Source organism: Ranitomeya imitator, chromosome 4 (assembly GCF_032444005.1).
Source record: "Ranitomeya imitator isolate aRanImi1 chromosome 4, aRanImi1.pri, whole genome shotgun sequence".
Taxonomy (NCBI): Eukaryota; Metazoa; Chordata; class Amphibia; order Anura; family Dendrobatidae; genus Ranitomeya; species Ranitomeya imitator.
The window spans coordinates 626,907,952-626,934,731 of record NC_091285.1 but is presented as its reverse complement, the minus strand read 5'-3'; the positions used below and the strand labels follow the sequence as shown (position 1 = coordinate 626,934,731).

The 26,780-nt window shown below is 45.9% G+C and overlaps 1 protein-coding gene across 3 annotated transcripts in view; it reads left to right on the top strand.

Annotated features, from left to right (window-relative positions):
• Positions 1–20,587: 20,587 nt before the first annotated feature.
• Positions 20,588–26,780, top strand: part of R3HCC1 (R3H domain and coiled-coil containing 1) — a 35,711-nt gene continuing 29,518 nt past the window's right edge. For 2 of the 3 annotated variants that reach the window (XM_069766670.1, XM_069766672.1), the window contains exons 1-2: positions 20,588–20,726; positions 25,786–25,930. In XM_069766670.1, the coding sequence (XP_069622771.1) occupies positions 25,803–25,930 (128 nt within the window). In that variant the 5' untranslated portion in view covers positions 20,588–20,726; positions 25,786–25,802. Of the gene's footprint in view, positions 20,727–20,800; positions 20,989–25,785; positions 25,931–26,780 lie in introns of those variants that run through there. The other variant, XM_069766671.1, reaches the window with a different exon arrangement.

The following is a 26,780-nucleotide window of genomic DNA, read 5'->3' as shown; positions in this document are numbered from 1 at the left end:
ATACCTGCAGGTTTAAGCACGTGTGTTCCCATTGTAGCGGAGCTTCACACGGGGCTTCAAAATGTTTCAGAAAAGCAAGGGGCAAGCCAGCAGGGGGTAGCGGTCATGGGGGTGACGCCGGTGAGGCTTCAAAAGATGGCCCCTTATCTAAGTAGATATCCGGACCGGTTGAAGGCGGTGGTGATTAGGGACGGTTTTGCTGAAGGTTTTAGGATTCCTCACCCGAATCATACGGTCCCCTTTTCTACAAAAAACCTGAGGTCAGCAAGTTTACATGCGGATGTTGTTTCGAGTAAGTTAGCAAAAGAGGTGGAGTTAGGAAGAATGGCGGGCCCGTTTAGTTCGCTGCCTATGGAAGGGGTGATCGTTTCTCCATTGGGGGTGGTGCCCAAGAAGGAGCCAAATAAGTTTCGTTTAATCCAGCACCTATCGTACCCAAAAGGTTGTTCTGTTAACGATGGCATTGCGGAGGAATTATGCTCGGTTGTATACACGTCGTTCGATGCGGCAGTGCAATGGGTTCGTATGTACGGAGCGGGGGCCTTGATGGCGAAGACAGACATCGAGTCTGCCTTTCGGCTTCTGCCGGTACATCCGGAGAGCATTCCGTTACTAGGTTGTTTTTGGAATGGAGAATTTTATTTAGACAGGTGTTTGCCGATGGGCTGTTCCATTTCTTGCTCGTTGTTTGAAACTTTCAGTACTTTTTTGGAATGGGTTGTTAGAGACGTTTCTGATGTTGCTTCGGTCATTCATTATTTGGATGACTTCATGTTTGTGGGCCCCCCGGACTCTGCGGTTTGCGGTAATTTATTGGCCACCATGGAATGGGTGTCCGGGCATTTCGGGGTCCCTTTGGCGCAGGAGAAAACAGAGGGTCCCTGTACGGTCTTAAGTTTTCTCGGGATTCTTATCGATTCTAGAAAGATGGAATGCAGGTTGCCCGACGACAAATTGTTGTTGCTGAAGCAGGAGGTGTCCAGAATCGGAAAATTGAGGAAAGTGACGTTGAAGGAGTTACAGTCGTTGCTAGGGCGCTTAAATTTTGCGTGCCGGATCATGCCTATGGGCCGGATTTTTTGCCGAAGGTTGTCCAGAGCTACGGCGGGAGTCCGTGCAGCTCATCATTTCATACGTTTGAGCCGGGAGCACAAGGACGATCTGTTGGTTTGGCAGCGTTTCTTGGAAAATTATAATGGCAGATCATTGATTCAGCAGGAGGATTTGAACGCCTTTGATTGTGAAATTTATACGGACGCAGCAGGGGGAGCCGGTTATGGCGCCTACTGTGCAGGCAAATGGAGTGTCGGAGTGTGGCCGGAAGAATGGCGGCAAAACGGGCTAACCAAAAATTTGGCATTGTTGGAGTTGTTCCCAATTGTAGTGGCAGCGTTTATTTGGGGCGAGAATTTTAAGGATCGTCGGGTACGATTCCATTGTGATAACTTGAGTGTCGTGTCAGTTATCAACAGTTTATCTTCCTCTTCTCCCCCCGTGATTAGGTTGGTTAGGGAATTGGTGTTGAGGTGTTTGGAATTGAATTCGTGGATTTCGGCGGTGCATGTACCAGGTGTCCAAAACAATATAGCTGATGCTTTATCTCGTTTTCAGTGGGACCGATTCCGGGAACTGGCGCCAGATTCGGAACCTACAGGAGCGGGATGTCCTTCGCATCTGTGGCAGATTGTTGCGGAAGGGGAGGTCGCTTGATACAGGCCTCACTGTCGAGCAGGACATGGTCGGATTATGCAGCGGCGTGGGAGATGTGGGAAGGTTGGTTGGTCCAATGCGGCCCAGTGGAATCCGACGGCGATAAGATTATGGCTCTGCTGGCTTTGATGGGTAAGGCGGCCGAATGGGGATGGTCCGTTTCGAGGTTAAACAAAGTTGTTGCGGGTCTGGCCTTTGGTTTTCGGTTGCAAGGTTCAGCTGATCTGACAAAAGATTTTTTGATAAGGCAGGCTTTGAAGGGTTTTCGGAAGGGCAATGTGTCTTTTGATAAGCGTAGGCCGATTTCTTTTGGTATGCTGGAACGGCTTGGGGAGGCTTTGGGCGGTATTTGTAGTTCGCAGTTTGAGGTTGTATTGTTTAGGTTAGCCTTCTCTTTAGCGTTCTTTGGCGCTTTGCGCCTGGGGGAGCTGGTGTCCCCAAATAAAAATAAGGTGGGTGGTCTGTTAGCGGAAGATGTTGACTTTTGGGCAGGAGGTATTGTATTTTGGATCAGGCGTTCTAAGACTGATCAGCTTGGTAGGGGTAGGCGAGTGGTGCTGGGGAGAGTTGACGGTAGCGGGATGTGCCCGCAGCACTGTTTGGAATCTTATTGGCGTCTGTCGGCACTGAGGGCAGGCCCTTTGTTACGACATCAGAACGGGGAATTTTTGTCGCGCTACCAATTTACGGCGCTGTTGAAGAGGGGTTTGGGATCGTTGGGTGTTGACCCGAAGAATTTCGGGTCGCATTCATTTCGAATTGGTGCTGCGTCCGAGGCGGATGGTCTGGGCCTAGGCGTTGATGTTATCAAAAGAATAGGCAGATGGAGTTCGGATCGATATCTGTCTTATATTAGGAATTAGGTCTGTGGGGGAGAGAGCCTTGTTATGGTGTTAATCATTGTTGTGTTTTTTCAGGTCGAACCTCCCTCCTGGCATGGATTATCGGACATTCATTTGTTCATTGGGGTGCGCTTCGTGCGGATGTCAGGCGAAATGGTAGGCAATTAGGCTTTGTAAGGGATTCGGTGGTTATTAGATGGTTGGGATTCCGGGGTATGTTATGGCGGAGTTTGTTGCCGGCAGTTGCCAACGCCGCTAGATTGGATCGACCCCCGGACATTTTGGTGGTTCACCTTGGAGGAAATGATTTGGGAGTTAGGCCAGTGAGGGAGTTGATCAGAGACATTCGTTTTGATTTTTTACGGTTGTGGGTATCTTTCCCGGGTGTTGTGACGGTGTGGTCGGACATTGTACCAAGGCGGAAGTGGCGTGATGTACGGTCCCATAGAGGGATCAATAGAGCCCGGGTGAAGCTGAATAGGGCGGTGGCAGGATTTGTGTCTCGGAACGGGGGTATTGCCGTTAGACATTTGGAGCTGGAGGATGGGATTGGCAATTATTGGAGGGATGATGGAGTGCATCTTAATGATGTTGGTATGGATTTATGGGCACTCGGGCTACAGGAAGGAGTCGAGAGAGCTTTGGTGGCGGTGGGGCACTCACGAGCCTGAGGTGGTCAGGGCTGTTCGTGTGTGGCGGGGGGTGGGGTTCTTGGAGGTGGTGATGACGTTTTTACGGGGTTGATCTGGCTTTTGTTTACGGGCTCTGGACGGGGAATTTACCTCGGGAGCTTTGGGGTTTTGGTTTGCCCGAAATGGGTTACATGGTGCCCTTGAGCTGGTGGTCACGGCTGAGGGTAAAGAAGTGTTTGGTTTTAAAGTTGGTGGTGGCTTTATGCCTATTTTTGAGCCAGATTTCTTACCCCCAAGAACCCTCCCCTCCAGGTTTTTACATATGGTATATATGTTGTTATTTATGTTATTGTTTGTTTAATAAAATGGCCGCTGTGGCCAAAATTATCCAAAGAAATTTACGTGTTGGTGTTTAATTTAAATTTACAGGAGAAGGGGAGAATGGCCCCCTGGGGATGGTGTGGGGGTCAGGAAGATTGAGTACGGGAAAGACCCTGTTTTGGCGATACGCGGTCAAGAAGGGGGGCTGTAATGGGCGCAGCTGGATGAAAGCCCCCACATGACTGCGTTGCCAAGAAGGGAGTTTTAGAGTTTTGAATAAAAAAAAAAAAAAAAAAAAAAAAAAAAAAGGGATCTTATAGGTGATTGGTGGAAATTTTTGAATAAGGGGTGGACCTAGTGGGGAAAGGAGGCAGGGGCTGGAGAAGTGCGGGAAGGATCACTTGTGAGGTGAATCATCAGGAGAGAAGCCCACCCTCCCTCCCTTTATTGTGGATTAGTTTAAGTGAACAGTTTGATGGAGGGGTAGCCGGGGAGTTGGGTTTTTTTTCATCTCGGTTTTTTAATCAGTTATTGCCAGAGGGGAGTTTTCGTTATCATTGTCACAGTGGCAGTTTTGGCGGGGGGTGGGGTTCTTGGAGGTGGTGATGACGTTTTTACGGGGTTGATCTGGCTTTTGTTTACGGGCTCTGGACGGGGAATTTACCTCGGGAGCTTTGGGGTTTTGGTTTGCCCGAAATGGGTTACATGGTGCCCTTGAGCTGGTGGTCACGGCTGAGGGTAAAGAAGTGTTTGGTTTTAAAGTTGGTGGTGGCTTTATGCCTATTTTTGAGCCAGATTTCTTACCCCCAAGAACCCTCCCCTCCAGGTTTTTACATATGGTATATATGTTGTTATTTATGTTATTGTTTGTTTAATAAAATGGCCGCTGTGGCCAAAATTATCCAAAGAAATTTACGTGTTGGTGTTTAATTTAAATTTACAGGAGAAGGGGAGAATGGCCCCCTGGGGATGGTGTGGGGGTCAGGAAGATTGAGTACGGGAAAGACCCTGTTTTGGCGATACGCGGTCAAGAGAGCAACAAGTGAAATGTGCATCGGGGTGCGGACATCCCTATGGTGTTTGGGTAATGATATACTACTTTATTTTGGTATATTTCTGCATATATATGGCAGATAGATGTATAATCATTTGTCATATATACTTACATGTACCTATTTATGCTTCTATGAACTCGTTTGATTTTTGATTATACCGACATTTGATGTCTTGAACAATATTCTTATAGTCTTAAATATGGATGATCGTTTTTACGTCATGAATTTCCCTAATTCATTTTAAAGAGAATCTATCAGGTCCCCCATGCCCTCCAACCCAGCAGCATTCACCTATGTATGATCAAACTCCCTGCCTAACCATCCCTATACAACGTAACTCAGTTAAATAAATGCTTTAAAAAAGCATTTATAACCTTCCCGTTTCCTATGCTAATGAGCGCTTTGACTAGTCGATGGGGTGTTAGTTTCTCCAGACTAGTCAGCCCTTTTTCTACTGTGGGCATGATAACATAATTAGCATGAGACGGCCTCATTGCCAGCACATGCAAATCTAGCGCATGCACACCGCTCATTTTAACAGTGCCAATGTGTCACTGAAGCCAGGTGTATGCTTCCCGACTTCAGGAATGCACTGCGCGTGACTGGAAGCCATCAGGATCACAGGTACTGGTTCAGACACGACGGCTGGTTTAGACAAGGAGGGTTCAGGATAACAGGTACAAACAAGAAACAAAAAAAAGGAAAAAATAAGCCAAATTGGGCATAATGTCACTCAAAACACCCAAAATAGGATGAACAAAATTGTTGGCATATTTCCAAAATTGAGGGTAAACAACTTTGTTTCAAGCATGTGACGCTCATTCAAACTCCCCCTGTGGCAAGTTACAGGTGTGAGCAATACAAAAATCACACCTAAAACTGATGAAAAGGGGAGAAGTTGACTCAATCTTTGCATTGTGTATCTCTGTGTGCCACACTAAGCATGGAGAACAGAAAGAGAAGAGAACTGTGAGGACTCGAGAACCAAAATTGTTGAATAATATCAACAATTTCAAGATTACAAGTCCATCTCTAGAGATCTCGATGTTCCTTTGTCCACAGTGCAACACATAATCAAGAAGTTTACAACCCATGGCACTTTAGCTAATCTCCCTGGACATGAACGGCAGACAAAAGTTGATGCAAAGATTGTAACGCAGGATATTCCGGATGGTGGCTAAGCAGCCCCAATCAAGTTCAAAAGAAATCCAAGCTGTCCTGCAGGCTCAGGGTGCATGAATATCAGCGCGATCTATCAGTCCACATTTGAATGAAATGAAACGCTATGGCAGGAGACCCAGGAGGACCCCACTGCTCACACAGAGACATAAAAATCTAGACTGCAGTTTGCTAAAATGTACTTGAGTAAGCCAAAATTATTCTGGGAAAGCATCGTGTGGACAGATGAGACTAAGACAAAGCTTTTTGGTAAAACACGTCATTCTACTGTTTACAGAAAACGGAATGGGGCCTACAAAAAAAGTACACAGTTCCTACAGTGAAATATGGTGGAGGTTCAAAGATGTTTTGGAGTTGTTTTGCTGCCTTTTATACTGAGTGCCTTGACTGTGTGCAAGGCATCATGAAATCTGAAGATTACCAAAGGATTTTGAGTCTCAATGTAGTGCCCAGTGTCAAAAAGCTGGGTTTGCATCCTAGGTCATAGTAACATAGTAACATAGTTAGTAAGGCCGAAAAAAGACATTTGTCCATCCAGTTCATATATATAGCTATATTCCATCATAATAAATCCCCAGATCTACGTCCTTCTACGGAACCTAATAATTGTATGATACAATATTGTTCTGCTCCAGGAAGACATCCAGGCCTCTCTTGAACCCCTCGACTGAGTTCGTTATCACCACCTCCTCAGGCAAGCAATTCCAGATTCTCACTGCCCTAACAGTAAAGAATCCTCTTCTATGTTGGTGGAAAAACCTTCTCTCCTCCAGACGCAAAGAATGCCCTCTTGTGCCCGTCACCTTCCTTGGTATAAACAGATCCTCAGCGAGATATTTGTATTGTCCCCTTATATACTTCTACATGGTTATTAGATCGCCCCTCAGTCGTCTTTTTTCTAGACTAAATAATCCTAATTTCGCTAATCTATCTGGGTATTGCAGTTCTCCCATCCCCTTTATTAATTTTGTTGCCCTCCTTTGTACTCTCTCTAGTTCCATTATATCCTTCCTGAGCACCGGTGCCCAAAACTGGACACAGTACTCCATGTGCGGTCTAACTAGGGATTTGTACAGAGGCAGTATAATGCTCTCATCATGTGTATCCAGACCTCTTTTAATGCACCCCATGATCCTGTTTGCCTTGGCAGCTGCTGCCTGGCACTGGCTGCTCCAGGTAAGTTTATCATTAACTAGGATCCCCAAGTCCTTCTCCCTGTCAGATTTACCCAGTGGTTTCCCGTTCAGTGTGTAATGGTGATATTGATTCCCTCTTCCCATGTGTATAACCTTACATTTATCATTGTTAAACCTCATCTGCCACCTTTCAGCCCAAGTTTCCAACTTATCCAGGTCCATCTGTAGCAGAATACTATCTTCTCTTGTATTAACTGCTTTACATAGTTTTGTATCATCTGCAAATATCGATATTTTACTGTGTAAACCTTCTACCAGATCATTAATGAATATGTTGAAGAGAACAGGTCATGGGTCTTCCAGCATGAAAATGACATCAAACATACTTCAAGAAGCACTCAGAAATGCATGAAAACAAAGCGCTAGAGTGTTGAAGTGGCCAGCAATGAGTTTGGATCTACATCCCATTGAAAACCTGTGGAGAGATCTTAAAACTGCTGTTGGGAGAAGCAGTGCTACCATCAGGAATTTCAGGGCCCCATACTTCGAGACTCAGCCCAGGCTCTACCCCAGTTCTGTCTCCACCCCTCAAACCTCCCACACTCTCACCTACCACTCTTGGAAAAACATCACTCCTGCACCACGTCCTCACCAATCACACATTAGCAGTTCCCATCGAACACAATATCACATACATATCAAATCAATTTTTGTGTTGGCCAAAAGATTTTTTTAAGCCACCAACACGACAAGGTAGACTCTTTTGACTCTACTCTAACCTATTAAAAATGTGTTAAAATACCCAATAATATTTTTAGGTATACTTTTATATACGGTATAAGGGAATGTGTCACATACATTTTTTAAAGTGACCAATAATACCACCTATAGGGGACAAATACTGTCACACCATGACCAGACCACATAGTACCGCCACATAGTGACTGAATAATACCACATACAAGAAACAAATACCACCACACCATGACCAGACCACATATTACCTCCACATAGTGACAGAATACCACATACGAGGAACAAATACCGCCACACCATGACCTGATTACATATTAGCACTACAAAAAGCCCGAATACTACAATATTGATAACAAAAAAATACTAATATTACCATAAGTGCCATTATACACAGGAGCCCTGTACGTAGTATACACTGTATAGTGTCAGTCTACGGGTAAGGCCGGGGTCACACTTGCGTGTGCAATGCGAGAAGCTCACTCAGGACCGGAGGGTGCTGCTGCATAGAAATACAGCTGAATGCTCCGGTCGTGAGTGCCGGCGGCAGTGTCGGGTATTGATGCGAGAGACTCGTGCGAGTTTCTCGCATTGCACACGCAAGTGTGACCCTGGCCTAATACAGTGACTCACCATTGACATTACACACAGAAGCTCTGTATGTAGTGTCAGTGTATAGGTAATACAGTGATCACCAGTGACATTATACACAGGAGCTCTGTATATAATGTCAATGTACAGGTAATACAGTGATCACCAGTGACATTATACAAAGGAGCTCTGTATATAGTATATAGGTAATACAATGATCACCAGTGACATTATACACAGGAACTCTGATTATAGTAATAATAATAATAATCTTTATTTTTATACAGCGCTAACATATTCCGCAGCGCTTTACAGTTTGCACACATTATTATCACTGTCCCCGATGGGGCTCACAATCTAAATTCCCTATCAGTATGTCTTTGGAATGTGGGAGGAAACCAGAGTACCCGGAGGGAACCCACGCAAACACGGAGAGAACATACAAACTCTTTGCAGATGTTGTCCTGGGTGTCATTAGAACCCAGGACTCCAGCGCTGCAAGGCTGCTGTGCTATCCACTGTGCCACCGTGCTGCCCATTATAGTGTCAGTGTACAGGTAATACAGTGATCACTGGTGACATTATACACAGGAGCTCTGTATATAGTATCACTGTACAGGTTAGGCTACTTTCACACATCAGGCTTTTGCCGTCAGGCACAATCTGGCGAATTTTGTAAAAAACAGAGCCAGGAAAAGCTGCTGCCGGATCCGTTTTTTTCTCATAGACTTGTATTAGCGCTGGATTGCGTCAGATGGCCTCACGTTTTTTGCCGGATCCATCGAAAATTAGTTTTCCGGCGGCCGAAGAAAATGTACATAGGAATGTTTTTACTGTCAGGCGAAAAAACGCACAGCGATGGTTCCAGCGAGAAACAGATGAAACGTGAGGTGAAATGATGAATCCCACGTCCGATTCCGTTTTTTTCATGCATTTTTCCATACAAATCTCTCTCTGCCTCTCTCCCAGAGCAGGAAATTTAAATGTTATCCTGATTAAAAAAAAACAAAAAACGGATCCAGCAAAAAAAAAAAAAATGAAACGATCCGTTGCATCAGTTTTTCACAATTTTTGCCGGATCAATTTTTTGCAAAATTCGCAGGATTGTGCCTGACGGCTAAAAACTGATTGTGAAAGTAGCCTAAGACAGTGATCACCAGTGACATTATACACAGGAGCTCTATATATACTGTGTACAGGTAATACAGTGGTCACCAGTGACATTATACACAGGATCTCTGTATATAGTATCAATGTACAGGTAATACAGTGATTACCAGTGACATTATACATAGAAGCTCTGTATATAGTGTCAGTGTACAGGTAATACAGTGATCACCAGTGACATTATACACAGGAGCTCTGTATATAGTGTCAGTGTACAGGTAATACAGTGATCACCAGTGACATTATACACAGGAGCTCTATATATACTGTGTACAGGTAATACAGTGGTCACCAGTGACATTATACACAGGATCTCTGTATATAGTATCAATGTACAGATAATACAGTGATTACCAGTGACATTATACATAGAAGCTCTATATATAGTGTCAGTGTACAGGTAATACAGTGATCACCAGTGACATTATACACAGGAGCTCTGTATATAGTGTCAGTGTACAGGTAATACACTGACACTCAACTCTGCATGAGGGCACCATTAATAGCCCCTACACTATATAATGGCCCTCACCTAAGCACAGATGGACTGACACGTTGATTTTATCATGCCAGGGTAGAAACAGGGAAGATTCCTGGTGTGATGACATCATCATGTTGCTCAGTCAAGGACCAGCCATTCTGCAGGCCATAGACCTAAAGCGATGTGCGAACTACAGAATGGAGAGGGGTCATTCTCTACTGCAAAGTTTAACTGTATGCTAAGCACGCCGATACAGTCAATAGCGGAAGTAGCTCCGAGTGGGTTTCTCCGATTCAGGGCCCCAGGGCGACATCTCTGTATGTAAATGTGGGCTGTGTGCCCACGGTGAGGTTTTGATGCTGGGTATCTTTGCTGGGTCAATAACGCAGCATCTTACAGCTCCAGCAAAGTGGATGGGATATATAGAGGTCACTTGGCCGCTGTGTTTTTTACTCTGCATAAACTCACCTACGGTCTAGGTTTCAGATCCACATGTCAATGTCTCTTGCGTTTACGTTGAGTTTCATAAACTTCCATTAGATGTAGAAAAGTTCATTTTCCCCTGGCAGTGGGGCTCTCAGTGAGGGCGCTGAGCAGGATCAGAACATTATTAATATGGAGATTAACCCCATATCTGCAGGTTAATAGCGTTTTTTCAAGTGACAGGCTCCCTTTAATAGGTGCAGAAATTGTGCCGAAAATCTGCAACATCAAAAACTTGCCAAATCTTCATTGTGTGCACACAGCCTAAGGCCTCTTTCACATTTTTTCCGGTACCGGAAAAAAACAGTACCAGAGATATCCATGTCGGTGTGTGTAATACTTGCGGCACACAGGTGGCAACCGTGTGCCACATCAGTACCACATGGACGGCCGCAGGAGAAGAAGCGCTATTGTAAGCGCTGTTCTCCGGCGGCAGGTGCTGAAGCCGGCTCTCATCATTCTCCCTTGCTCTGCCGGCGATCATAGGAGAATGATGAAAGTTATAATAAAGTCTGAGCGATGAGAGCAGGTGGGGACTTTTGTGACTATTACTCCCATCATCCGACACCTGCTGCTGCTAATAATAGTGACAGTAGGAGTGGATCATTGGGGGTATTCCTCAGCCTCCGCCTGCGATCTAACAAAATAAATGAATGAAAAACCCGACGCGGGTTCCCCCTTATCTTCTTGAACCAACCAGGCAAAACTCACAGCTGGGGGCTGCAACCCTAAGCTGTCAGCTTCTGCAAGGTTGGTTGTCAAAAATAGAGGGGTCCCCACGCTGTTTTCTAAATTATTTAAAAAAATAATTAAAAACACGGCTTGGGTCCCCCCCCCCATTTTTGACAATCAGCCTTGCTTAAGGTCACAGGTGGGGGCTGGTATTCTCAGGCTGGTAAGGGGCCATGGATATTGACCCCCCCTCCCCCAGCCTAAAAACAGCAGCCCGCACATCTATTAGATGCACCAATTCTGGTACTTTGCCCTGTTCTTCCCACTTGCCCTGTAGCGGTGGCAAGTGGGGTTAATATTTCTGGGGTTGACTTTGATGTCACCTCTAATATCAGGAGACATCAAGCCCATGGCTTAGTAATGGAGAAGCATCTATAAGACACCTCTCCATTACTAATCCCATAGTTATCTAATATATAATTGCCTAGAATACTACTTCCTGCAATTTGTGCCAACTTCCTGTCCGGAGCTAATGTCCGGAGCTAATGTCCGGAGCTAATGTCCGGAGATAAGTGACGTCAACAGTGTCCAGTGTCTGATTGGTTGCCGCCTGCTGCGAGCGACCAATCAGAAATGTGCCGTACTGTGACACACTCCGCCCGCCATTTTGGTGTGATTTTTGAATTTTTACCTCACAGCAAGTTTCTACTGCGTGGAGGCGGGTCCAGTGACGTTGCTCTTCAAGCTCCTGCCGAATTTCGTCAAAAAAATGATAATACCATTTACCAAAACTATATATATTTAGTTGTGAAGTGGTTCAGTGACATTTTCACACCAATTTTGAACTTTTGTTTGGTGTTTTCTCCATATACTGCCTATTATTCACTGACTATTATACTGAGAGACTGCCGTTTATTAACCTCTTCTTTGCCACATTGGGTATATTGCTCTATTATTTGCCACATAAGGACATTGTCCATTATTGCCCAGCAATTTCTTAAATAACAAGAATTGTCAAGAGCTGGTAAGTGCAGCCATTTTTTGTTCTTTCTTACTATTATTTATTAATTGTATTATTCTTACATTTGAATAAATAAAGTATATATGGATTCTAGACTCCCGATTCTTTAGAATCGGGCTGCCATCTAGTATGTTAAATAAAGACACAGCCAGAATAAAATCCTTTATTTGAAAAAAAAAATTACACAGACTCCTTTAATAAATTAAACCATACTTACTGCATCGCCTAATTCCCCGACGCCCTTAATGTCCTGTAATAAAAAATAAATATACCCATACCTGTCCGTCGTTGTGTCCCACGTCGTAATCCGTATCTGGAAGCTAAATAGTTTTCAACCCGGACTGTGCCAAGATGCGACCGTCCTGGCTGAAAACCACTGGTGAATGAGCTGCTGAGAGCGGAGCCTCATTCACCACCGGCGACATTGTAAAAATCGCAGGAACGCGGGATGCAGTGATGGGCAGAGGCAGAGCAAGGGGTGATAGTTTTATTTTACAGGGGAATACTCCACGCAGGAAGGTAAAGGGTTAAACAAGGGATTAACAGTATAAATGGCAAAAGGATATGGTGAGTAGAAGAACAACGGTACAGATCACGCGATTCCGATGAAAGTCACTGGTTCCTCAGTCCATAAAGTGAATAGCACCGTCAACGGCTGGTGCGGTGTCCTTTGCAATGGGGTCTGGTAAACACAATCTGTCTTCTGGCAACAGTGGTCAGTCTCCGGTACCTTCCACTGCCCCTAGTCCATATACTGCAGTGGCTGATAAGGGTACGGGCCACAGTCCTGTATGAGCCAAACATGGCTCTGCAAATATAATCAGTAATGAAGTCAGGTCACAAGCCTCAGGGCAATTATTAGCTGGCAACATCAGTGTGTAGATAACGGTCACGCACCCGGTCTCTTTCAGGTGGCACATGCGCGGTACTCACGGGCCCGAAATATATGACAACTTGTTTTATGGTGGTCACCGGGCACACACTGCACGTCTCTCCTTCTCTGGTCCCTGCTATTGGCGGCGGGCGACAGTGGACGCTGACCTGAGCGACGCTGGTGCTCCCAGGACAGAGCACCCCTCTCTCTGGCTTCTGCAGCACGCCTGGCCTTTCTCTCTTCTCTGACTACAGTCATGGACAAAAATTTTGAGAATGAGACAAATATTAATTTTTCCAAAGTCTACTGATTCATTTTTTCTAATGGCAATTTGCATATACTCCTGAATGTCAGAGTGATCAGCTTAACAGCAATTACTGTACTTGCAAAGTCAATATTTGCCCAGAAAATGAACTTTAACCCCCAAAACACATTTCAACATCATTGCAGTCCTGGCTTAAAAGGAGCAGCTAACATCGTTTTAGCGATTGATCCATTAACACAGGTGTGGGTGTTGATGAGGACAGGGCTGGCGATCAATCAATCATGATTAAGTAAGAATGACATCACTGGACACTTTAAAAGGAGGCTGGTGCTTGGTATCATTGTTTCTCTTCAGTTAACCATGGTTATCTCTAAAGAAACACGTGCAGCCATCATTGCACTGCACAAAAATGGCCTAACAGGGAAGAGTATCGCAGCTACAAAGATTGCACCTCAGTCAACAATCTATCGCATCATCAAGAACTTCAAGGAGAGAGCTTCCATTGTTGTCAAAAAGGCTCCAGGGCGCCAAAGAAAGACCAGCAAGCGCCAGGACCGTATCTTAAAACTGTTTCAGCTGCGGGATCGGACTACCAGCAGTGCCGAGCTTGCTCAGGAATGGCAGCAGGCTGGTGTTAGTGCTTCTGCACACACTGTGAGGCGGAGACTCTTTGAGCAAGGCCTGGTTTAAAGGAGGGCAGCAAAGAAGCCACTTCTCTCCAGAAAAAACATCAGGGACCGACTGATATTCTGCAAAAGGTACAGGGAGTGGACTGCTGAGGACTGGGGAAAAGTCATTTTCTCTGATGAATCCCCTTTTCGATTGTTTGGGACATCTGGAAAACAGCTTATTCGGAGAAGAAGAGGTGAGCGCTACCACCAGTCTTGTCTCATGCCAACTGTAAAGCATCCTGAAACCATTCATGTGTGGGGTTGCTTCTCAGCCAAGGGAATCGGCTCACTCACAGTCTTGCCTAAAAACACAGCCATGAATAAAGAATGGTACCAGAATGTCCTCCAAGAGCAACTTCTCACAACCGTCCAAGAGCAGTTTGGCGCCCAACAATGCCTTTTCCAGCATGATGGAGCACCTTGCCATAAAGCAAAGGTGATAACTAAATGGCTCATGGAACAAAACATAGAGATTTTGGGTCCATGGCCTGGAAACTCCCCAGATCTTAATCCCATTGAGAACTTGTGGTCAATCATCAAGAGACGGGTGGACAAACAAAAACCTACAAATTCTGGCAAAATGCAAGCATTGATTATGCAAGAATGGACTGCTATCAGTCAGGATTTGGTCCAGAAGTTGATTGAGAGCATGCCAGGGAGAATTGCAGAGGTCTTGAAGAAGAAGGGTCAACACTGCAAATATTGACTTGCTGCATTAACTCATTCTGACTGTCAATATAACCTATTGGTACTCATAATATGATTGCAATTATATTTCTGTATGTGATATAAACATCAGACAAACACTAATAAAAACCAGAGGGCAGCAGATCATGTGAAAATATAATTTTGGTGTCATTCTCAAAAATGATGGCCATGACTGTACATGGCTCTGTAGGCGACGGGGGCCCTCTCTATGTGGCCGGCGCAGCGCTGGTACTCTCTGGTTGGGGCAGGAGCAGAGCGCACCGCTCGCCTGTCTGTGCGCTGCCCTCGGTTCGCACCAAACTGACCTGTTGCGCGCGCTTTCTGCTTTTATCCCCCCGCTGCTGTGCGCGTTTTCCTCCTGTCTCTCCCTGCCCTCCTTGGTCTCCAGGAAGGTCCACCTCTCTAGGGCTTCCCCCAGACAATAGAGGAAGGCTCACTCAGGCTTCCCCCGGGAACAGGGGATGCAGCCTCAACAGTTCCGGACCCGGCATGCAGGTACCCGCGGTCCAGTCGTCCACCTTACAACATCAACGAGGCTGAAGTTGGTTTCTTATTCGTTCAGTTTCTTATTCGGAGCTGAAGTTGGTTTCTTATTCGTCAATTTCTTATTCGGCAATTTTTTCTTTTCTGTTTTTTATAGGTTTAACAACTAAAAATAATCATCACAATAATAACATACAATACAGCGAGGAGCCCTGATGTGAATACGCTTAAAAACGGCTACAAAAATAATAAAACTGGCACAAAAATGGTCATCAAAGTGGGCACCAAAGAGCGCTGAAGAAAGGGTTAAATGCCTTTGGGCCACTGATCTAACACGGCAGACATATAGAACAGGGCGCCAAACATCCAAACCAGTTATTTCTAGCCTGGCCCAAATGGGTTCTGGGCATCAGAACTGGCATCAAAGTGGGCAGACAGTCAATTTTTGCCATTTGAATAAGTAACTGATGTTTTTAAGGGGTTAAATGCCTTTGGGCCACTGATCTGACACATAAAATATACAGATAGTGATGCCCTGCATCAAATCCACGTCCCTCCAGCCTGGCCCAAATGGGTTCTGGGCACCAGAACTGGCATTAAAGTGGGCAAACAGCCCATTTTCTCAGATTTGAATAAGTAACTGATGTTTTTAAGGGGTTAAATGCCTTTGGGCCACTGATATGACACTTAAAATATACAGATAGTGATGCCCTGCATCAAACCCAGGTCCCTCCAGCCTGGCCCAAATGGGTTCTGGGCACCAGAACTGGCATCAAAGTGGGCAAACAGCCCATTTTCACAGATTTGAATAAGTAACTGATGTTTTTAAGGGGTTAAATGCCTTTGGTCCACTGATCTGACACTTAAAATTCACAGACAGTGATGCCATGCATCAAACCCAGGTCCCTCCAGCTTGGCCCACATGGGTTCTGGGCACCAGACCTAGCATCAAAGTGGGCAAACGGCCCTTTTTCACAGATTTGAATAACTAACTGATGTTTTGAAGGGGTTAAATGCCTTTGGGCCACTGATACCACAGTGCATATGTCAGGAAATAGAAAGAAGTCCTGATTACTTCAATTACACATACAGAGCTCTGAGCTGCAATTTCCTCTGCCTGCGAGCACAAGGCTGGAATTCTAAGCCACTTTTTCTCCCTCCTCCCACTATACGGCCGTAATGTTAGACGAGCCTGCCAGCTTCATTGAAGAATGTATATGGCCCTGTGCTGCTGTCACGATGATGCCAAAAAATGTCATTCTGTGAATGTAGTTTCAGAAGGACATGGCGAACTACACACACACACACACTCACAATTCAGCTGCGACCCCTTGATCTCCACCCCACCCCTCAGCTTCACACCTACCCGAAACAAAGCCTATGATAGAGACTGGGCAACCTGATACTAATGGTGGGCAGGGTGTGGCTTTAAACTGCAGGTGACCAATCCGGCAAAGCCACCCGTTGTCCCTCCCCTCTCACTCAGGAATGCCTTTGTCTGAGATTTTGGAATAATGTAAAGAACTATCCGATCAGTGCATATCATTAACCAGCCCTTTAGTGATGTCACAAGCTCAGAAGTATAAGTCGCTATACTCTTAGACCAGCCTTCTGTCTTGGCCCGGGAAGCGATCTAACACAGCTTGGCAAAGCTGTTCCATGCATCTGGAAGTATTTATCCTCCTAAGCCACAGGCCAGCCAAGATGGTACCATGACATAACCTGTAAGTTCTCTTTTCAACGTTAATCCTATTTTACTTTGTAATCTGTAACGTACTGTATTTTCCGGCGTATAAGATGACTTTTTAACCCCGGCAAATCATCTCAAAAGTCGGGGGTCGTCTTATACGCCGGGTACGGCATGTGCAGGGAGCGGTCCTGTATGGTTCCCAGGATCTAAAGGAAAGGAGACTCTCCTTCAGGCCCTGGGATCCATATTCATGTAAAAGAATAAAAAAAAAAATATGGGATATACTCACCCTTTGACGGCTCGCGGCTCTCATCGGTGCAAGGGCCGGCCTCCGATCCTAAGGATGCATTGAGCGTAGGACCTTCTGTGACGTCACAGTCACATGACCGCAACGTCATCAAAGGTCCTTCGTTCAATGCATCCTTAGGATCGGAGGCCGCCGCTTGCCCCGCTGAGAGCCGCGGGTCGTCGGAGGGTAAGTATATCCCTTTTTTTTTACATGAATATGGATCCCAGGGCCTGAAGGAGAGTCTCCTTTCCTTTAGATCCTGGGAACCATACAGGACCGCTCCCTGCACATGCCGTACCCGGCGTATAAGACGACCCCCGACTTTTGAGATGATTTGCCGGGGTTAAAAAGTCATCTTATACGCCAGAAAATACAGTACATTACAGATTACAAAATAAAATAGGATTAACGTTGAAAAGAGAACTTACAGGTTATGTCATGGTACCATCTTGGCTGGCCTGTGGCTTAGGAGGATAAATACTTCCAGATGCATGGAACAGCTTTGCCAAGCTGTGTTAGATCGCTTCCCGGCCAAGAAGGCTGGGCTAAGAGTATAGCGACTTATACTTCTGAGCTTGTGACATCACTAAAGGGCTGGTTAATGATATGCACTGATCTGATAGTTCTTTACTTTATTCCAAGGTCTCAGACAAAGGCATTCCTGAGCGAGAGGGGAGGGACAACGGGTGGCTTTGCCGGATTGGTCACCTGCAGTTTAAAGCCACACCCTGCCCACCATTAGTATCAGGTTGCCCAGTCTCTATCATAGGCTTTGTTTCGGGTAGGTGTGAAGCTGAGGGGTGGGGTGGAGATCAAGGGGTCGCAGCTGAATTGTGAGTGTGTGTGTGTGTGTGTAGTTCGCCATGTCCTTCTGAAACTACATTCACAGAATGACATTTTTTGGCATTATCGTGACAGCAGCACAGGGCCATATAAATTCGTCAATGAAGCTGGCAGGCTCGTCTAACATTACGGCCGTATAGTGGGAGGAGGGAGAAAAAGTGGCTTAGAATTCCAGCCTTGTGCTGGCAGGCAGAGGAAATTGCAGCTCAGAGCTCTGTATGTGTAATTGAAGTAATCAGGACTTCTTCCTATTTCCTGACATATGCACTGTGGTGTCAGTGGCTCAAAGGCATTTAACCCCTTAAAAACATAAGTTACTTATTCAAATCAGTGAAAATGGGCTGTTTGCCCATTTTGATGCCAGTTCTGGTGCCCAGAACCCATTTGGGCCAGGCTGAAGGGACCTTGGTTTGATGCATGGCATCACTGTCTGTGTATTTTAAGTGTCATATCAGCGGCCCAAAGGCATTTAACCCCTTAAAAACATCAGTTACTTATTCAAATCTGCAAAAATGGGCTGTTTGCCAACTTTGATGCCAGTTGTGGTGCCCAGAACCCATTTAGGCCAGGCTGAAGAGAACTGTTTTTGATGTTGGTCTCCCAGTTCTATATGTATGCATTGTGGTATCAGTGGCCCAATGGCATTTAACCCCTTAAAAACATCAGTTACTTATTCAAATCTGTGAAAATGGGCTGTTTGCCCACTTTGATGCCAGTTCTGGTGCCCAGAACCCATTTGGGCCAGGCTGGAGGGACTTGTTTTTGATGTGAGGCTCCATGTTCTGTATGTATGCACTGTGGTATCAGTGGCCCAAAGGCATTTAACCCCTTAAAAAGATCAGTTACTTATTCAAATCTGTGAAAATGGGCTGTTTGCCCACTTTGATGCCAGTTCTGGTGCCCAGAACCCATTTGGGCCAGGCTGGAGGGACCTGGTTTTGATGCAGGGCATCACTGTCTGTGTATTTTAAGTGTCAGATCAGTGGCCCAAAGGCATTTAACCCCTTAAAAACATCAGTTACTTATTCAAATCTAAGAAAATGGGCTGTTTGCCCACTTTAATGCCAGTTCTGGTGCCCAGAACCCATTTGGGCCAGGCTGGAGGGACCTTGGTTTGATGCAGGGCATCACTATCTGTATATTTTAAGTGTCATATCAGTGGCCCAAAGGCATTTAACCCTTTAAAAACATCAGTTACTTATTCAAAGCTGTGAAAAATGGGCTGTTTGCCCTCTTCAATGCCAGTTCTGATGCCCAGAACCCATTTGGGCCAGGCTGGAGGGACCTTGGTTTGATGCATGGCATCACTATCTGTGTATTTTAAGTGTCAGATCAGTGGCCCAAAGGCATTTAACCCCTTAAAAACATCAGTTACTTATTCAAATGTGTGAAAATGGGCTGTTTGCCCACTTTGATGCCAGTTCTGGTGCCCAGAACCCATTTGGGCCAGGCTGGAGGGACCTGGGTTTGATGCAGGGCATCACTATCTGTATATTTTAAGTGTCAGATCAGTGGCCCAAAGGCATTTAACCCTTTAAAAACATCAGTTACTTATTCAAAGCTGTGAAAAATGGGCTGTTTGTCCTCTTCAATGCCAGTTCTGATGCCCAGAACCCATTTGGGCCAGGCTGGAGGGACCTTGGTTTGATGCATGGCATCACTATCTGTGTATTTTAAGTGTCAGATCAGTGGCCCAAAGGCATTTAACCCCTTAAAAACATCAGTTACTTATTCAAATGTGTGAAAATGGGCTGTTTGCCCACTTTGATGCCAGTTCTGGTGCCCAGAACCCATTTGGGCAAGGCTGGAGGGACGTGGATTTGATGCAGGGCATCACTATCTGTATATTTTAAGTGTCATATCAGTGGCCCAAAGGCATTTAACCCCTTAAAAACATCAGTTACTTATTCAAATCTGAGAAAATGGGCTGTTTGCCCACTTTAATGCCAGTTCTGGTGCCCAGAACCCATTTGGGCCAGGCTGGAGGGACCTGGGTTTGATGCATGGCATCACTATCTGTATATTTTATGTGTCAGATCAGTGGCCCAAAGGCATTTAACCCCTTAAAAACATCAGTTACTTATTCAAATGGCAAAAATTGACTGTCTGCCCACTTTGATGCCAGTTCTGATGCCCAGAACCCATTTGGGCCAGGCTAGAAATAACTGGTTTGGATGTGGGGCGCCCTGTTCTATATGTCTGCCGTGTTAGATCAGTGGCCCAAAGGCATTTAACCCTTTCTTCAGCGCTCTTTGGTGCCCACTTTGATGCCCATTTTTGTGCCAGTTTTATTATTTTTGTAGCCGTTTTTAAGCGTATTCACATCAGGGCTCCTCACTGCATTGTATGTTATTATTGTGATGAATATTTTTAGTTGTTAAACCTATAAAAAGCAGAAAAGAAAAAATTGCCGAATAAGAAACTGAACGAATAAGAAACCAACTTCAGCCTCGTACAATATCATCACTGGCATTTTCCCACAGTCCTGAGGTCACCGCAGTTCAGCCCGGCCTCCATGATGTAAGAAAAAACGTTATGGCTCTGGGAAGAAGGGGAGCAAAAAACGAAAATGCAAAAACCAAAAATACCTCTGGTCGTTAAGGGCTTAAAATAATCTTGCCTGTGCCCCTCAGAATTCAGAAACGTATTTTTTCCCCTTTATATTTGTTTCACCAAGCACTAGGTGGCGCTGTGACCACGCCAATAAAAAATAAGAGGCACCACCAGAGGTCGCTGTGCAAGTTCAAGGACAAGTCAGAGACGCTGAATTCCAGGGGACCCTTCTGTGCCGTAACAAGGTCTCCAGGGAAAGAGACAGTACCAGCGCCAGAGACTGACAGCCCGCAGGCCCCGGTGTAAGGCACGTACCGCCTGGGGACGAAGCGGCTTAGCGTACAAGTAGCTGTTCAATTGAAGGCCCCAGCCATCCTCGCCGCCCAGTGCATGCTGGGAAGTGTAGTTCCCTACCATCATATCGCTTTTGGTGACCTATTATATTGTGTCTGGCTCTTCTGCCGCTCCATAGAAGTGTCCTAAGTAATGGGAGAGACTTATCCAGACGGGAACAGTTACCCTGGATTAGTTTCCATAGCAGCCTGGAAGACTCCAGCTCTTATTTCTCAGTAAGCTTTAGACAGCTGAAAGCTGCGATCTGATTGCTTGTTATGGGCACCAGCTTCAGTTTTAAGAAACTTTACCTAAAGAAAATGAATGACACCATGTCCAGCCCTGCTTCTCCATAATCCTTGGTGGTGCGCGTGTCCCTCCCTGTCCGCGGTCGGTGCGCGTGTCCGTGGTCGGTGCGCGTGTCCCTCCCTGTCTGGGAGTCGGTGCGCGTGTCCCTCTCTGTCTGGGGGTCGGTGCGCGTGTCCCTCCCTGTCCGCGGTCGGTGCGCGTGTCCCTCTCTGGGGGTCGGTGCGCGGGTCCCTCCCTGTCTGGGGGTCGGTGCGCGGGTCCCTCCCTGTCTGGGGGTCGGTGCGCGTGTCCCTCTCTGTCTGGGGGTCGGTGCGCGGGTCCCTCCCTGTCTGGGGGTCGGTGCGCGGGTCCCTCCCTGTCTGGGGGTCGGTGCGCGTGTCCCTCCCTGTCTGGGGGTCGGTGCGCGTGTCCCTCCCTGTCCGCGGTCGGTGCGCGTGTCCCTCTCTGGGGGTCGGTGCGCGGGTCCCTCCCTGTCTGGGGGTCGGTGCGCGTGTCCCTCTCTGTCTGGGGGTCGGTGCGCGGGTCCCTCCCTGTCTGGGGGTCGGTGCGCGGGTCCCTCCCTGTCTGGGGGTCGGTGCGCGGGTCCCTCCCTGTCTGGGGGTCGGTGCGCGTGTCCCTCCCTGTCTGGGGGTCGGTGCGCGGGTCCCTCCCTGTCTGGGGGTCGGTGCGCGGGTCCCTCCCTGTCTGGGGGTCGGTGCGCGGGTCCCTCCCTGTCTGGGGGTCGGTGCGCGTGTCCCTCCCTGTCTGGGGGTCGGTGCGCGGGTCCCTCCCTGTCTGGGGGTCGGTGCGCGGGTCCCTCCCTGTCTGGGGGTCGGTGCGCGGGTCCCTCCCTGTCTGGGGGTCGGTGCGCGGGTCCCTCCCTGTCTGGGGGTCGGTGCGCGGGTCCCTCCCTGTCTGGGGGTCGGTGCGCGGGTCCCTCTCTGTCTGGGGTCGGTGCGCGTGTCCCTCCCTGTCCGCGGTCGGTGCGCGTGTCCCTCCCTGTCTGGGGGTCGGTGCGCGTGTCCCTCCCTGTCTGGGGGTCGGTGCGCGTGTCCCTCCCTGTCTGGGGGTCGGTGCGCGGGTCCCTCCCTGTCTGGGGGTCGGTGCGCGGGTCCCTCCCTGTCTGGGGGTCGGTGCGCGTGTCCCTCCCTGTCCGGGGGCGTTACGTGTGTCACAGGCCGTAAATGTGTCCTCACTATCCGGGGCCGTACGTGTTCCAGGTTTGGGATTTTCTCTTCATTGGAGTCTCTACATGTGAATTGTACCTTTTTTGCATGCGACTCTGCAGTTGTTTTCTCTTAAGAGCTGCTTTCAGTGAGAAAAAATTCTACGTGAGGCCTAAACACTGCAATCTTTTTGGAAAAGTTTTTTTACGGCCTTCGTTGTGTGGTAAAATTAACCTGGACATTCAATACCAAACCTATATATTGATGTGGGATTTTTTTTTTCCTTAAGCAATTTTTAAAAGTTAAAAAAAAAAAACAAAAAAAAAAACATTTTTTTTGCTAACTTTTTTTTTCTAGTACTTTTTTTCCATTTCCCAACTCAAAATAAATAATTTAAAAATTATTATAATTTTTTTTATTTTATATAAGTGCACCTCCCTAGAAGACTAAATCTTTATTTCTGAAAAGGACCTGATTTTATTATCACAGACCAGATCACCCAACTTGTCTATGCCAACCTTTATCCAGTTTTCTGGGAAAGTGGTCCCTAAAGCATTAGCTATCAATGTCAATGGTAGTTTGTCTCCAGGGTTCCCCTCTGTTTTGTCCTTTTGGTTGGTCAGGGATCCCCAAGCACACACTATTGCCGATAAGATCGGATGTTTTGATTTATGATTATTTAGATTAAATATGTGTTCGAGGAAGATTCTCTTTATGGATTTGGTATCGTGGATCTGTGCCTCCAAATCCATCCATGCAGGTGTTATACCCTCTATTAACCAAAGTTGGCTCTGTTTGATCAAATTTGTTAAATAATAGGCGTGTATGTTCGGGACTCCCATTCCCCCATTGGACTTACTTTTGTGCATAATTTCCCTGGAGACTCTGGCCCTCTTCCCCTTCCAGATGTATTCAAAGATTTTTTTATTGCAGTCTCTGAAGAAGGTTGCTGGAAAGATCAAGGGTAAAGTTCTGTACAAATACAACAGCTTAGGTAGAATTATTGTTTTGATTGCCAATGCTTTTCCAAACCAAGTTAAGCCCACGTTCTCCCATGCCAGTAGATCTTTTGTAATAGTGGACAATAGTGATCTGCAATTCGCGCTGACTGTGTCTGCAATATTCCTCCTAAATACTACCCCCAAGTAACTGATTTCCTCCCTCTCCCAGCAGAAGTCCGATTCCTTCTTAACAGACTCTATCAAATCGTCAGTCATGTGGAACTGCAAAATTTTAGATTTATGGTTGTTGATTTTGAAGTCAGAGATCAGGGAAAACTCTCTGAGAGTTTCTATTAAAGCTCTGGTAGAGTTAATTGGGTCCGTGAGGGACAATAACATGTCGTCCGCAAACAAACTAACCTTGAACTGTCTGAGTGTGGATTCAATTCCCGTGATATTAATATTTTGTCTTATTGCCTCCGCCAAAGGCTCAATTGCCAGGGCAAAGAGCAGGGGTGACAATGGGCATCCCTGTCTCGTTCCGTTTCCTATCCTAAAAGGCTTGGAGAGGCTATTATTAATGTAGATTTTAGCACTTGGGCTGGAGTAGAGGGAAAAGACCGAATCCACCCATGAGTTATCGAAACCAAATCTCAAAAGGACTCTTTTTAGATAGGACCAGTTAATTCGGTCGAAAGCTTTCTCAGCATCCAAGGCTACCAATATTGACGGGGTATGAGTAGAATTAATTTTATGGATAATATTTATAAGCCTTCTAGTCCCATCGGATGTTTGTCTGTCTTTTATGAAACCTGTTTGATCACTGTTGATTAATTTGGGGAGTATATCTCTCAGCCTTGTGGCCATGATTTTAGAGTAGATCTTGACATCCGTGTTGATGAGAGATATTGGCCTGAAATTTCTGACCTCCTCCGCCTCATTCTCAGATTTCGGAATCATTATAAGAGTTGCTTCTAGCATCTCCCTTGGGAATTGACCTGACCGCGAAGCCCGATTAAGACTAAATCTTAAGATCGTTTCTTCGCTTGTACTAAGTGTTGTGATCCCACCGTATTGCAGTATATAGTGGAATCTGATGTTCTCCTACATCTGGGCTTCTTAGACTAATCATGGCAGAAATCGGGGACTACAATGGCAGCCCATGGACACCCTGTGATTGTGTCACTGGGGAGGATGATGATGATTGCGCCAAAATGCGTGAGGACCAACAATCATCTGTTCAAATGCAGCCATCAGTGATTGATAGCGGCACCTAATTGATTAGATGGCAGTAATTAGAGCAGTCTCCAGTCCCTTCTGTAAGGCCATGTTCACACACTCAGTATTTGTTCAGTATTTTACCTCAGTATGTGTAAGCCAAAACCAGGAGTGGAACAAATAGAGGAAAAGAATAATAGAAACATATGCACCACTTCTGCATTTATCACCCACTCCTGGTTTTGGCTTACAAATACTGAGGTAAAATACTGACCAAATACTGCTAGTGTGACGGCAGCTTAGACTGAGCACAATTTACGATTATTTGCACTGCATTAAAAAAAAAAATTGGCATTTTTTTCTTCATGATGCGTGAGGCCTCATTTATTTGTCATGTTTGGATTATTTATTTTATTGTTTGATTTTGGCGTGTGGAGGGAATCAAAATGTCGTGCAATACCTGCTTTAACGATAAGTCAAAATCAGGACCATAAAATGTCACAAAAATGTTTTTAATCGTGTTCCCCTTCCCATTACACTTATTTTCGTATATTTTTTTTTTCTTTTGTCATTATCTCATACATCGTGCCCCACATAAGGTAGGGTAGGGGGCATTTCCATATGTAAATAAATATATAAATGTATTTTTTTAACTGGTATATCAACCCCAGATAGGCCACCCTCAGGTGTCTTTTTTTTTTTACCTCAGGTGTATTTTTTTTACCTCAGGCGTCTTTTTTTTTTTTTTTACCTCAGGCGTCTTTTTTTTTACCTCAGGCGTCTTTTCTCTAGTTTTTGGTAAATACAGGGAAAGGGTAAGTTGTTCATTAATAAAGGGCATGAGGAATGAGGTATGACGGGGAAGGAGAGGTTATGTACCCTGGTGTTAGATGGAAGCTTTATCCGTAATTTTGGGTTTTTTTTGCTGCATGTTGACAAAATGTGAACCTGAAATCCCAGTGCGGACCTGTTGGTTTTGGACCCGTACTAATGTGACTCATGTCATATGCATGGTTATTTTGCTCTGACAATGCCCCCTCCTAGGGTTGGACTGAGGCGCACAGGGCCCATCAGTATTATTGGCGGGGGGGGGGGGGGGGGGGGGCAACACTGTTCCGTTAAAAGCAAATATTGCAACCTCATTCACTAATTCTCCTCGGCTTCATGAATGATGAGGTGTCTGTGCATGGCGAGCCAAGGGTGTTGGGCACAAATACTTCTTCTATAGATTGGTGGTTGGCCATCAGTGAATTCGCCTCGACCCCGGTGGGCCATTGTGCCTCCTCCACATCAGATGAAAAAAAAAATTCCATAATGCACATTGCTGGCTTTCTCCTGTAGAACGCCTCAGCGCTGCCCACCTCATAGTCTGAGAGGTTCTGTAGGATTGTACATTCATGTGTTTTCTGTCTTTCCTCAGATTTGTCTCATCTCGTGATGTTGACCCCTGTCATGCTGGATCCATCGTTCATCGACGAGCTGGAGCTTATTGGGGAGGAACATGAATTTTACACACTTGTATGTGCAGAACTAGACCACTTCTCCCAACAGGGAAACCAGAAGGCGTGAGTATTTTTTATTATTATTATTATTATTATTATTAATATTATGCTCTGCGTGTATAGCGCCATCATATTCCGCAACACAGACTCCATCATCACTGTGCCTTTCCAGGATGTTTTTATATAGGTTTCTTACTGGTTCTCTAGTTTCCTCCCACATTCAAAGCACAGGGAGAACATACAAACTCCTTGCAGATGTTGTCCTTGGTGGGATTTGAACCCAGGACCCCTGCAATGCTACCCACTGAGTCACCATGCTGCCCACACTGTGTAGTAATGTCAGTAGATGTAAGGCGTCACAAGAATCGGGTCATTTGGTCCCAGATGGTGGAACGTCATAAGATAAAAGGGGGATTATATTGCTGATTATATAGGAGTGTCTCCCCAGATTGGCTTTGAGCCCATGTGCAGGAGGGGGGATGAAGGAGCGCAACTTTGCAGGTGATGCCTCAGTATTGGGGCAGGGACAGACTGCCATAGATCCTTGCATCCGAGAGAATTGGGACAGTTATGCAAATGACATACTGAAATCAGAGTGCGGAAATAGTACTGCACTCAGATGTCATGTGAATGCAGTCCATTGTTTTCCGTGCACTCATTGACTTGCACGGCCATGTTGTAATCCGAATATTGGATCAAACTCCGGCATGCTGCAAATTCCCCATCTCCCTTGGAAAGTCTGTCCAAGGAAAAAATAAATTAAATAAAACGAGCACAGCGCTGTTACATTGCTCTGTATACGATCACATTTAGCCATCTACTTGAGTCCTTAACCCCTTCATGACCTTGGGATTTTTCATTTTTCCGAGTTCGTTTTTAACTCCCCTCCTTCCCAGAGCCATAACTTTTTTAT